Here is a 14205-nt window from a genome sequence, read left to right as displayed (position 1 = left end):
GTAAAAACTTAAAATTTTTAATTCTACTAATTTGTAATTGGTAGAATCAGTCCTTCCTGTAGAGATTAGGCCAGAGTTTATACTTGCTCAGTGATCAGCCAACCTCTGGGGACAAATTACTGCTCTCAGCGGCTGGGGTCTCCCTGAGGGAGCTCCCCACCTCACTAGGGAGGCCGTGGGTATGAATAGAAGGGTATGTGCAAAATAGGTGTGAAGGAAGAGATGCAAAGCAAGGTAGTTTGGGGGATCACTGGCAATTGTGAGGATCAGGAAAGGCATCTTGCTGGAGGAGGTAAAGGAAGGAGATAAAGGAAGGAGAAGGGCATCATTCTGGGGCACTGCCAGTGCAAAAGCTTAGTGATGGATGGGAATGTTTTTGTGTTCATCCTTTGTTTTCAAAGAAGACCATGACGTCAGAGAAATGATGACGTGACTTGCACTTGACTTTGTTTTGAGTAAAGTATTGTGTGTAAGGAACAGAGAGGAGGCCAATTTGACTGGATTGAGGGAAGTGATGTCCACTGAGGCTGGAAAGGCAATGTGGGCCCATCTCTGAGAGCTTTCCAAGTGAAACTGAAGGGTTAGATTTTCTCCTAGAGGAACAGCAGGCTTAAGAATGGTGGTGATCAGTCAGTTCTGTATCTAAGATCCTTTGGCTTGGCAGAAATGTGGGGAGAGAAACCTGAGCCCGGGGGGCCAGCTAGGAAGGGCTGGGAGAGGTGGTGGTGTTGGCGACTGAGTGAGCAGAGGAGGCTCAGGTGCCAGATGGGTTGTAGGGGTAAAAGCAGCCAGATTTGACAGTGACACTTGGGGTGAGCAGAGAGAGGAGCTGAGGGTGACATGGGGCAAAGCCTCTTTTTACTATGCATGTGATTAGTAAGGCTTACCTACCCATGAAAACAGAGAGAGGGCTGTACCTATGATCTGAGGATGGCATTGGGAGCTCCCAGAAAGGAAATGCCTTCTGGCACTGGAGGTCAATGTCTTTTCTGTAGCCAAGACTTAGCACTTCCAGTTGCTGTGGAGTTCCTCACCAGCAGTTTTGGTTCTGGGCAGTGTTTTCTTTTATTTTCTCAGTTCTCCAACCTTAGCTCCTCACCTGGGCCTTTGTATCCACCCCCTGCTTCATTTTTGGGTGGGTGGGTTGGTCTTATGCTGACCCTCTGGAGTTTTTAGGACTCTCATTAGTATTTCTGGACAGAAATATCAGGGATCTCTGAGCCCCCATGCCTGGTCTGTCCCATTGGGAGCTCTTGGGGACCCTATTGCTTGGAGCTTGGCTAGTTTGGTCACTGTGGCCACTGTTCAGCTCTTCCTACAAATCTCACAGTTTGGCATTGTCTTAGGGGACTTCTAGACTCAGAAGCTTGCAGGCCATGTCATGCCTGCTGGGAGGTTGTGCTGGCTTTCTTGGCTGGGCTTTCTTTCTCTGGCCCTCTGGCCTCTAGAGGCTGACTTCTTCTGAAGCCCTAGGAGGGAAGCGAGTGAAGCAGCGCTTGTGGTGGTTTCTCATTGTATTTTTTTGATCAGGATTTGGTCAGGTTTTGCTGAAGGGAGGCTTGTGGGAGCTGGTGGCCCACTGTTCAGACAGTCATCTTAGCAGACTATAGCAGTTGCCCTGAAAGGATCTGGGATCTTTTCTAGTGGCCTGCAAGTCCTATAGGAATGAGTAGTGGGTCTGTGTTGAAGAGGCACATGGACTGTAGGACTAGGAAGGCCAAGGTCCTGTTGTGCTCTGCCCTCCTCACACCTGCTCTGGAGCATTGTCCTCAGTTCTGTGCACCGTGGTTTAAGGACATTGATAAGCTTTGGAGAGCCCAGGGGAGGGCATCCTCATAGGAGGATTGGTAAAGGAACTAGTCTGGTTTAACTAGAGAAGAAGAGACTCAAGGGAGACCTGGCAATGAGCTTCAGGTGTTTGTAGGATTATTAGACTTGAATGATGCAGCATTTATCAAGTGCTTATTATCTGGGGGTGTGGAAGTGGGGGGAGGAGGAGAGCTCTTGAAGAGAAAGCCCTGCTCAGGAGGAGTTTACGGTCTAATGGGGTATAAGGTAAAATGGTGGGAGTCGGCACTTGCTGGCGTGGTTTGGAAATGGCCAGGGCTTGACCTGGAGGTTTGATTCCAGGCCAGGTCTGGCCAGGATTCACTTGTCAAAGCTCCTGAGTCTGAGTTGGAGTTTCAGCGGGAGGGGAATGTGGTGGATGGCTGCCTGGAAGGCAGGTGTTTTGAATGACCATTTGGCCCCAGGGTAGAAGTTGTAGGGAGGCAAACTGAGGCTCGAAGTTGGGAGACCCTGCTCCCAATTAGCCATCGGAGATGTTCAGGCACAGATTGGATGCCTGCTTGTTGGGTGCATTATAGCAGGAATTTCTTGGTCTCTGGCTTGGCCTGAATAGCTGTTGAGGTCCCTGCCAGTTCTCAAGTCTACGATTCTGTGATAAATGGTTCCAATGTCCATGAGTTCTCTAGGGGGAAGGGAGAGGGAGGCATCCTGGGAACCTTCTTAGATTTCTCTTGATGTGGACAAGATACTAATCATCCACATGTCCAAGCTACTTAGTATATGGGCAGTTTTTCCCTGTATGACAACAGACCCCATTTTCTTTTTTTCAAATTTCCCTCTCTCCTCCCCTTTATCCCATGGCTCAGACTCTCTATTCAAGTTCTTAAGTGTTCTGTGACCGAATCATCATGAGTGTCGACAGCGCGGGGAAACACTGATCATTTCAATTGGACACGTGCTCAAAGTGAGCTACGTAATTCAATAAAATTCTTGGTTTGCCAAGTTGCAGGTGTTTTCCAGATATATTTATAGTTTCCTTTCTATGTTCTAGGATAATCAAGCAAAAAGAAAAAATGAACACCATCTGTGGCCTCCAGTCTGCTGGTAGGAACTGTGTTTTCTTTCAGTTAATTCCACTGACTAACTGGAAAAGCTCTCCCAGACCACATTGGTCTCTGACTTCAAAGAGGCTTCATCAGGTACTAGTGAAGCACGTGGGGGAAGGACAAAGCCTGAGGAGGAGGCCTGGGCTCAATTGTTTACCAAGGGGAAGCTCTCCCTTCTCTGGAACCAGTAAGGACAACCAGGGTTGGCTGTTAAGTGCCCAAAGCAGAGAAACCTGGAGAAGGATGAGCAGCTGCTCTGGGTGGTCCCACTTCTGTTCGAGGCAGGGATTGACGGAGGGAGGTGCTGTCCTTGCTCTCTCACGATTCGTCCCTAGGAAAGGGATGAAAGATGTCAGCAGTTTCCACATGTCATCGAGGCTTCGGGCTGCGCCTGCTCCTCTTCTCTGGATCATTCTTAAGCCTGTACAGAAACTTCTTGCCATCATCGTTGGCAGGTGAAATGCTCTGTTTTTTGCTCTAGTACTTCAGAGTATGGGGAATGTTGGCGCTTTTAAAGAAAAATACCTCAAGCCAACCACACTTAGCATAAATTTAGGTTATTGTTGATTCTGCATCACTTTATACATTTCGTTATTTGTGAGAGTGCTTAGTCGTAGAATATTTGAGTTTAAAGGAACCTTGGAATGTCGGCCCAAGAGGAATTTATTATCTTCTGCCCAACTTTCTTCTTTTCTGAACTTCCCTACTATTTTTTGAAATTCATTTTTAGTGTATTTTCAGTTTTGAATTCTCTCCCTCCCACTTTTTTCTTCCCCACACATTGAGAAAGCAAGAAAAACAAAACCTATTATATAGTCAAGCAAAACAAATTCGCACATTAGCAGTGTCCAAAAACATGTGCCCTAATCTGTTTTCTGAGTCTGTGACCTCTCTACCTGGAGGTGGACAACCATTTTTATCAGAAGTCCTGTGTTTCCGTGTGGCTGTCAAAGCACCAGTTCCTCCCAGTCCCTTAGGCTCATGGTGGAGGGGCCATCCTGGGATCCTCCCTCGCCCATCCAAGCTGGTATAAAATCCTGTCGCTTCAGCCTTTGTAATCTTTCACGTATGCAGGCCCCTGTCACATCACACCTAGACTATCATGGTCACCGCTGGGGACCTGCCTGCCTCGTCTCTCCCTCTCCAGTCCATTCTCCATGCAGCTACTACAGTGATTTTCCTAAAGTGCAGACTTGCTCATGTCACCCTCCCAAACTTGTGTGGCTTCCCTTCACCTCCAGTGTCCAGTACAGAATTTCTGTTTGACATTCAGAACCCTTCATCCTCCACCTGCCCAGTCTTCTTCATGCTCATCCCTGTGACCCTGATTTCTTTGCTGAACCTCCCTCTCCTGACCCTATGCTTTCTCACTGGCTGTCCCCAGGCTGGGGATTCTCTCCCTCCTCACCTCTACCTCCTGCTGCCCTTGGCTTCCTTCGAGTCCCAGTTCAAACCTCGCCTTCTCTCACAGATGCCCCTAGTTTATGTTGTTGTGCACAGTCTGGATACAGTTATCTGTTGGCTCCCCAGGTAGAAGGCAGGAGCTGTTTTTGTCTTTTCTTTTTCTCCCTGGAATGCCTGGCAATTAGTAGTCCTTAATACATCTCAATTGACTTGCATGTTATAGATATTTCAGAAAAGGAGGGACCCTGGAGGTGGAGGGTCCTTTCAGCTCTGAAGTTCTGTGAATCTTGAAAGAAGTCCAGCCCAGGTTGGAGAAAGGCTCCCCTGCACTGGAAGGGCAGCTTGAAGACACCCCACCCCCACCCCCCCATGAGGTAGGAGCTACTGTTCTCCTCAGGCAGCCTCTTTTCCTTTGGGACAGCTTGTTTTTTCTGGATGTTCTGATTGACATCCAGCCTAGGTCTGACCTCTCTGTACCTCCCAGCGTGCTCTTGGGCTGACTGCAAGAGACAGAACAGAATCCATCTAATCACTACTACGTGATGGCCCTTTAGGTACTTGAAGACATGTCCCCTTGTGCTGGGCCTCATGGCATACAGCCTCCCCCAACTCTTCCCCCTGCTTTCCACTAGATCTCTTTGGCTTGTCAATGCCCTTCCTCACCTCAGCCTGGTCCCCCAGGACCCTACTGCCTCCTTATCCTCTTAGGGCTCTGAGAGGACTGGTTTGGCCTCCACATCGCCCCTGACTCCTTGAGATCGAAGTCTATTAAAAACACCAGGTCTTTTTGGATCTTAACCATCATCCACTGTGTTGATTTTCCTTCCCAGCGTTGGGTCAGCTACAAATTTGATAGGCCTGCTATTCCTTTATCCAAATCATTGTTCTGTAATGCAGGGCCAAGAATAGATCCCTGGGGTACTCATCACAATAACATCTGAAAGTTTCCGAAGAACTTCACAACTGTCCTGGGTGACAGGTGACAGTTGTTACCTCCCCTTTACAGATGAAGAAACCAAGGCGGGTTTGAACTTGGACCTTCCTGCATGAAGGCCTCTCTCCATGGCACCACAGTGCCTCTTCTCTGTGTCCAGCTCTTCAGCCAGCTCTGACGCCTCTGCTTGTGTGGTCCTGTCTCCCACATCCTTCCAGTTCTTCCACAGCCACAGCCTGAGGCCTTTTGTGAAATGCTTGGCCAAAATCCAGGTGGACTCAGTGGGTGGCATTTCCTACCTGTTTTCTTTTAGCCAGCTTAGTCATTGTGTCAGAATAAGAAGCATGGTTAGTCTGGCATGGCTACACACACATGAATATGACACAGGCACATGTGTGCACATATGTATGAGTGTGCACATATGTATGAACGTGCACATGTATGTATGAATGTGGACACATGGATGGATGACCTGGACCTATGATTGACATTCCCCACACCCTTTCTGCATCTCTGCCTTTCACAGTACTGGCCTTTTCTGGTCACTGCTGCTTTTTCTAGGTGTTGTTTAGTTAGATTCAGCCTGGTGGTGGAGCCTGTCGGGATCTTCTTGGATCTTAACTGTCACCTAGGCTGGTGGTTTCTAGGCATCTCTTCAGTATTAGATTCTAGAATTTTCTCAGAAATCAAAGACAAGCCCCCTAATGCTGGTCTTCAGATTCTATGGCTGTGTTCTCTTGTTCGGAATCTCATTTGCCTCCTTCTGGGCTTGGGGCCCTCCTGCTCTGTGAGGGCTCAGCAGGCTCACTGGCTAGCTCTAGAACCTTGGAGCACAGGCTGTGTGGGACGAGCAGGAGGTGAGGAGGCTGGGGGAGCCATGGAGGAAGCCCGGCTCCCAGGCCTGCCTGCCACCTCCCACAGGCCCTCTTGGATGTCTGCTCTTGACCGTGCATTTATAGCATAGAACGTTGGCTCTGCTCACATCTCCAGAATGAGTACTTGGTTTTGAAGGCTTGCTTTTAGAACTGGCGGACAAAAATTACAAGAAAATATCAGGTGGCTGCTCCTCAGTCAGATGCTCATATGAGACGAGTACTTTCAAGGCAGCTGGGGACGCAGTGGAGAGAGCGCCACCCCAGGGTCAGGAGGTCCTGAGTTCAAATCCAGCCTTTAGACACTTTCTAGCCGTGTGACCCTGGGCGAGTCATTTAAACACTGTCTGCCTCAGTTTCCTTAGTTGTAAAATGGAGATAACGACAGCACCTGCCTCCCCAGAGTGGCTGTGAGGGTCACATGAGATAATCACCATAAAGCACGGAGCACGGTGCCTGGCATGTAATGAGCTGCTTGGTAAATGCTTGTTCTCTTTTCTCCCTTGTAAATACTCCTTTTTAGTGCATGAAGTTGGAAATAACGAATCATAAAAGGGGAAGGAATCTTAGTAGTTTATCTCATATAACCTATCTCAGTCCAAATTCCCTTAAAGTGTTTTAATACTGATTTTAATGAACACCAAAAAAAAAAGAACATTTTCATATGCAAAATAGAAGAGAAAACTGTGTGAAACCATGAATCTCTGTTATGTACACTCTTTAAAAATATGTATACGTACTTATGTGTGTATACACATGTATTCATATATACATATACATAATAAATCCAACATTTTACCTTCAAAATCATCCTGCTTGTCTGCATTTTTCTCTGAACTAGCTTTTCTGTTCTTATCATTACATTTTTAAAGATGCTCCAATAATCTCATTTCTCTTTTCCTTTTCTCTTTCCCCTTGCTGTTGTGTCTCTAGTTGCCAATCTTTCCTCTCAATAAGAAAAGGAAAAGCACCATCCCTGTCACAAGTAACCAAAACAAGAACACACATTTGCAGCATCTACACTTGTGCAGCCCATTCCATGTCTTGGGTCCGTCCCTCTGTGTCAGGACTGCCTGCTCTCTTACTGATTCTGAGCTGTGGCATCCCTCTGGGATCTTGGCCCACAAAGTGCTGCGATCTTTCCCAGTTAGTTTTCTTTCCATTTTTGTGCTACTCAGGCTCCCTCTTAAGTCACCGGAGATGAATGGTTTCTGTGATGTTTTCTAGTGAGTATTCTAATGATTTATCGTCTTTATAATTAAAGCGTTCTTCTTTACATCAACCTATGTACTAATTAATCCATTTTTCTTTTTGACCCTGGTAGATTGAAAACAACCGACCAGGGTCCACATAAAACCTTTTATTTTGGGGGCCACTTTTAATGAGTCACTAGCCTTTGCTTTTCTAAGCCCCCTTCCCCTGCTCTCCTCAGCTCTTCTAACTCCACTTTAAGTGTGCTCGTGGAAGTGGAGGATGGACTTTGTGGCTGTGTTCCTGGTCAGTCAGTGAGCATTTATTAAGTTCCTACTAAGCACCAGGTGCTGTTCTAAATGTCTGGGAATACGATGAAAGGAAAAAAAAAAGAGTAGTCCCTGCTCTCGTGAGTGTGCGTCCTAATGGAGACAACATGAAATGACTAGGTGTCTACCAGGTCTATAGGGAGTGGAGGAAAGGAGGAACGTTAGAGGTGGGGGGGCCTCCAGAAAGATGGGCTTTGAAGGAAACCAGGGAAACAGGCAGAGGTGAGGGCACGGGGGCATTCCAGGGGTGGGGGACAGACAGCTCAAAGATGCAGATGTAGGAGTGAGCAGCTTTTGGGAAGGTGTAGAGGAATATAGAAAACATGGGAAAGAGACAGGATGTGGATGGAGCGCTGGGTCTGGAGTCAGAAATACCCGAGTTCAGATCTAGCCTCAGTTACTTACTAGCTGTGTGGCTCTGGGCAAGTAACTTAGCTTTAGTTTGCCTCAGTCTCCTCATCTGTGTAATGGAGATGTCCCTGGATTGTTTTGAGGCTTGAAAGAGAGATTATTTGTAAGGCAGTTTGCAGATCTGAAGATCTCATAGAAATGCTGGCTGTTAATCAAATGTTCCTGACAGGAGCCCCTAGAGCTCCTTAGTAAGAGGACAGGAGAGTGAGTGTGTGTGTGTGTGTGTGTCAGTGTCAGTGTGAGTGTGTCTGTGTCTGTGAGTGTGTGTATCAGTGTGAGTGTGTGTGTCTGTCTGTGAGTGTGTGTGTCAGTGTGAGAGAGAGAGAGAGAGAGAGAGAGTGTGTGTGTGTGTGTGTGTGTGTGTGTGTGTGTGTGTGTGTGTTGTGAGGCAAGGATCCCATTTAGGAAGCTACTTCCGTAGACCAGGTGAGAGGTGTTAAAGGTCTGAACCAAGAGGGTGGTTGTGAGCGGAGAGGGGAAAGTGGATGAGAGACGCTTTGAAGGTAGAAACACTATTTGACGATGGATCAGCTGCAGTGGGTGAGGGGGCATGAGGTTTGAGGCCGGGGTCCCTGGGAGGTTGATGGGGCTTTCCACAATAATAGGGAAATTGGGAAGAGGGAAGGGTTTGGGGCAGAAGGCAATGAATCCAATTTTTGCACAAGCTGAGTTGGAGGTGCGTGTGGGCTGTCCATGTGCAAGATGCAGTGACTGCAGCTAAGGAGGTCAGCGCTGTCTAGATCAAGGAGTCATCCACCTGAAGGTGATAGACCCAAGCAGCTCATGAGGTCCTCACGTGAAATGAGGGAAAAGAGAAGGGGGTCCAAGACAGAGTTTGGGGGGATACTCACAGAAGACATGTCTGACTAAGAACCAGCAGTGGAGACTGAGAAAGTAAGAGGAAAACCAGGACAAAGTACATTGAAATCATGTTCATTGCTGTGAAAATGTAAAGAGGAGAGAGTATTCAAGGGAGAGCATGAGGTTTTCAGGACACCTCTCTCTCTCTCTCTCTCTCACTCTTTCTCTTCCTCACTCCCTCCCTCTCTCTCTCTGTTTCCCTCTCTCTCTCCCTCTCTCTCTCCCCCTCTCTCTTTCTCTCTCTCTCTCTGTCTGTCTCTCCCTCTCCCTCTCTCTCTGTCTCTCTCTCTCCCTCTCTCTCTCTCCCTCCCTCCCTCTCTGTCTCTCTCCCTCTCCCTCTCCCTCTCTTTCTCTCTCCATCTCCATTTCCCTCTCCTAGTTCCCTTCCTACCTCTCTGCTCCTTGTCCGTCTCCTTTGCTGAATCCTCATCCAGGCCATACTCATTAACTTTGGATGTCCCACAAGGCTCTGTCCTGGCCCCTCTTCTCTTCTTCCTGTATATTACTACATCAGCTCCCATGGATTTAATGACCATTTCTGTGCTGAAGATTCTCAGATCTACCTCTCCTGCCTCAACCTTTTTGCTGCCCTCCAATCCCACATCTCCAACTGCTCTTCAGACATCTTGAGCTGGATGTCTAGTAGATGTCTTAAATTCTACTTCTTGAAAACAGAACTCATTGTCTTTTCTCCTAAACCCTTCCCCTCTCCTATCTTCCCTATTACTGTAGAAGGCAAGACTGTCTTCCCAGTCCCCTAGGCTTCCAACCTAGATGTCTTTCTGGACTCCTCATTATCTCTCACTCCCCCCACCCCCAATATCCAAGCACCTTTGCAGCATCTCCTGAATATGCCCCCTTCTCTTTGTGCTGCCACACCTTTCCCTCCTTCCCCTCCCTTACAGACCTTCATCCCCTCCATCCCCTCATGCCCGGACTACTGCAGTAGCTTCTGGGGGGGTCTGCCTGCCTCAAGTTTCTACCAACTCCAGTCCATCTTCCATTCAGCCATCAAAGTGATTTTCCAAAAGTACAAGTCTAACAATATCACCCACCCCACTCAATAAACTCCAGTGGCTCCTTATTGCCTCCAGGATCACATACAGAATCCTCTCTTCAACATTTAAAGCCCTTCCTAACATAGCCCCCTTCTACTTTACTCTTTGAAGGAGGGTCACTGGCCTCCTGGCTGTCTCCAACAAGCCCCTCCATCCTTTGACTTTGGGCATTTTCTCTGTATGTCCCTCGTGTCTAGAATACTCTTCCTTCTCTGCTCCAGCTACTAACCTCCTTGGCTTCCTTTAAGTCCCAACTAAAATCCCATCTTTTACTGGAAGTCTTCTTCAACCCCTCTTAATTAGAATGCCTTCCCTCTGTTAATTATTTCCCATTTATCCTATGTGTAGCTTACTTTGTACATGTTTACACATGGTATTCCTCATTAGATTCTAAGCTTCTTGAGGGCAGGAATTGTCTTTTGCCTCTCGTTTTGTATCCCCATTGCTTAGCATAGTGCCTGGTACGTAGCAGGTGCTTGGTAAATGTTCATTGATTAAGTGATTTGTTGACAGTGTCAGATGTTACAGAAATATAAAGGAAATTCAAGATTGAGAAAAGGCAATTTTGGCAATTAAGAGATCGTTGGTAACTTCATTTGTTTGATGAAATGGGAAGCAGAGCTACATAGGGTTTGGAGTTGAGTGAGGAGAGGAGGTGGAGGCACTGAAGGCTTTTTAATTAAATCTGATTTTTAGAAAATGGATACAAATTTTCTCTTTCCCTCTCCCCCTCCCCACCCCCACAATGGGAGGGAGCAACAATAAAAACAAAATCCATATAAGAAACAGTCCAGAAGATTCCCACATTGGCCGCGCCAGAAATCTGCCTCGTTCTGCACCGAGTCCATCCTCTCTTTCAGGAGGTGGGTGGTAGGTTTCATCATCAGCCTTTGAAATCATGGTTGGCCATTGTGTTAGGTCTTAAATCTCTCAAAGCTCTTTGCTTTTACAGGGTTGTTACTATGTAAACTGTTCTCCTTCTGTCCACCTACTTCACTCTGTATCACCTCATACAGGTCTTCCCAGGCTTCACTGAAACTCATGTGGATAGATGGCTTTCTTAGGGAGTTTAGCCATGAAGAGGAGAAGAAACATGCCACAGTAGGTGGCAGGAGTGTTTGGATCAAGTGAGGAGTTTGGAAGGATGGAAGAGAGGAATTGTAAGAAATAGTGGAGATAGGAGTGGCAGCACTTGACTGGAGAAATTGAGGCAGGATTGGTTCAAGGACAGATGTCAAGGAGTCTTCCTTGGCTATAGAAGGGCCGCCTTTTGTCTGAGACTGGAGTAAAGGGGGAGATAGTGGGGATAGGAGTGCAAGTACATGAGAGGAGGGGAGGAGAGGAGCAGGCTCTCTGGGCAGGGGTACTTCAGCTAAGGTGGTAAGGGAAGGAGGTGCTGCTGGAGGCTAGAGGAGAGATAAGTAGGTTTGGAAAGCTACTGTGGAGATTGGGCTAGCAAATCAGTTTGGGAGGAACACAATGTTTGCTTTGCTAGAGTAAGGGCCCAGTTGAAGTCAGATTATGTAAATTTTTGGAGGACCCAGTCAGCAGTTTTGTAATTTCCTTTGTCTTCTTTAAGGAATCCAGAAGTCGATGGTGCCCATAGTCCAGTGCTTGGACTTGGTTAGGTGTGATTAGCAGTAGAACAGGGTTGAAAGAAATCTTGAATGGAGTAGAGTGTGGAGTTGAGTTGGCTAACCAAGGGGTCAAGAGAGGGGATGGCAGGAAAGTAGCCAGTGGAGGGTTGATAGTGAAGGAAAGAACAGAGGGGTGGACAGATTGGACATCATGGTGGGGATGAAGTACAGGGTTGGGGGGGGGGTATTGTAGGGCAAGAAAAAAATGGAATGAAAAATGATCTTTATCAGATAAAAGAATTTGAGACTTCATGAACATGGAAGTAGAACACTGTGGGTGATGGTAAAGTGAAGGATGTGACCATCTTTGTAACTGGATTGGAATGGAGGAGTTTATTGTGGGAGAAGTTAGGACATTTGAAGGGGTCCCCAAATATTAGGGCAGGAGATGGAGAGGAGGTGATTGGTGAAGTTGGGCAGGGAGGAAGGAATATTTTGACTCCTTCACTGCAATCTGTGAGTTGGGGGTGTGAGATAAAGTACAGCCAGGACAGAGAAATTCCTGTTTTTGCCACCTCACAGTTAATACTCTAGTAATTCCACAATGTCTAGTAAACCTCTGGGCTTTTTTCTTGCTGTTTTCGCTCCCTCATTTGATAGTTTCCATGGATGTTTGATCAGAATGCATGATGGCCATGGCTCCGTAAGCTTCAGCAACAATGGCCTCAGTCATAATGTACAGGGAAGTAAAACTGACATTTTAGCATTTTTCTATTAAAAGCTTGGTTGAAAATCCTTAAGGAAATAAGTACATACACCATTCACTTGTGTTCTCAGAAACATTATGTCACAAAAGTGGGAGTCATTGGCTGTTTCTCAACAACGTGAAGCTTTGTTCCCTTTTTTATGTTTTGGTTTATGATACGTATTCTACCATTAGAGGCAGAGGAGAGAAGCCAGCCTAATTTCCAGAGCTGTATGTGAATGTCTGGTAATGTGCAATGTCACATTAATTTCAAGGACGCTGGAAACAGGAATGTCAAAACCAGTATTTGCTTAGCCAAGTAAGACCAATAACAGTGAAAGAAAGAACTTAATTCTAGCAACGACTAGGATAGAAATATTGGGAACCTTTTTTAAAGAAAGAAAATGGAGGTGTCATTTTGAGACTCATAATTTTCTGATGAGATTTGATTTATTTCAAAATGCCCTTCAAAATAAGATTAATGCCAGATCCATTAAAATGCTTTGTCCAAAGACTTGTCAAGTGTAGCTGTGTTGTACCTCACTTAGCAAGACCAGGCCCGCAAACTAAAGCATTTACTAACTACTGAGGTGTGAAGCTTTGTGCCAAGTGCCAGGAATGTGAAGACAACAGCAAAACTTTCAAAGAAAATTAAATAATTTTTATTAATATCTTTTGTTTTTATATCACCCGCGTGTCCTCTCGCATCTCACCCACTCCCAGAGAATCATCCTTTATAAGAGAGAATAACAAACAGAGGAAGAAAGAAAAACATATTTCCCCAAACCTGATGTGTCCTCAAAGGCTGATTTTGTGATGTTCCACAGCCGTGATCTTCCGTCTTGTGCCACAACAAGTGCTGCTGTCTATTGTGTGATGTTTATATGGGTCTTTCTTTTTGTCATTGATCTCCCTGGTTTATATCCTTAACAGTAAAATCTCTGGATCCAAGTAAATGGATGTTTTGGGCACTTTTATTTTTCTTCTACTATCCCAATGGTTGGATGACTTTACAACTGCATTAGTAATGCGTTCATGTGCCTGTCTTTCCACAGTCCCTCCAAAATGAACTGTTCCCATATTGTATCGTCTTTGTCACTTTGCCGGCTGTGAGGTGAAACCTCAAGGTTGTTTTAATTTTCATTTCACATATTATTAGTGAGTTAGAACAGAGGTGTCAGACATATGGTGCATGATACTCCCCAGTGCAGTCCAAACCAGATTAAAATGTAATTGGCAAACATTTAGCAAAATAAGCAACAAAACAGTAAAACATATGTAATATAAATATGGGATTTCTTAAGTCAGTATGTGGGCCATAAGGGATCTTTATTTATGGCTTAGTGACCCCTGTTTCTATTTCATTTTGACATGGCTTTAGAAAGTTCTTTCATATGGTTGTTAATAGTTTGCATTTCTTCTTTTGCAGACTGCATATTTATATCCTTTGGCCAGTTATCTTCTGGAGAATGGCTTTCACTCATATATTTCTGTTTAGTCTCTTTATCTTGGGTAGCAGACCCTTATCAAAGATATTTGACACAGATTGTCCCAGCTGAACATTTCCCTTATCTTTTCTTGTTTCATTAGTTTGTTTATGCAAAGGCTTTTCAATTTCAGGTACTCAAAATTACCTATTTTGCTTTTGTAACCACCTCTCTCCTTCGTTTGATTAGGGATTCACTCCATAGCCATGGTTGTGAAGGTGGTACAGTGGATAGAGCACCAGTGCAGGAGTCAGGAGGACCTGAGTTCAAATCTCACCTCAGACACTTGACACTCACTAGCTGTGTGACCTTGGGCAAGTCACTTAACCCCAACTGCCTCATCCTGGGCCATCTCCAGTCATCCTGATGCATATCTGGTCACTGGATTCAGATGGCTCTGGAGGAGAAGTGAGGCTGGTGACCTGCACAGCCCTCCCTCACT

At 46.0% G+C, this 14205-nt stretch overlaps 1 protein-coding gene across 6 annotated transcripts in view; it reads left to right on the top strand.

Moving 5' to 3' along the window:
* Positions 1–14205, top strand: part of OMA1 (OMA1 zinc metallopeptidase) — a 148459-nt gene that overhangs the window by 13590 nt on the left and 120664 nt on the right. For 3 of the 6 annotated variants that reach the window (XM_072649627.1, XM_072649625.1, XM_072649626.1), the window contains exon 2: positions 2840–3349. The exons of 2 other annotated variants lie outside the window; for them this stretch is intronic. In XM_072649627.1, coding sequence (XP_072505728.1) covers positions 2862–3349 — 488 coding nt within the window. In that variant the 5' untranslated portion in view covers positions 2840–2861. The remainder of the gene's footprint in view (positions 1–2839; positions 3350–14205) is intronic. One more of the 6 variants, XM_072649629.1, reaches the window with a different exon arrangement.

The sequence above is a fragment of the Notamacropus eugenii genome, chromosome 2 (genome assembly GCF_028372415.1).
Source record: "Notamacropus eugenii isolate mMacEug1 chromosome 2, mMacEug1.pri_v2, whole genome shotgun sequence".
Classification (NCBI taxonomy): Eukaryota; Metazoa; Chordata; class Mammalia; order Diprotodontia; family Macropodidae; genus Notamacropus; species Notamacropus eugenii.
This window is presented reverse-complemented; position numbering and strand designations above follow the sequence as displayed.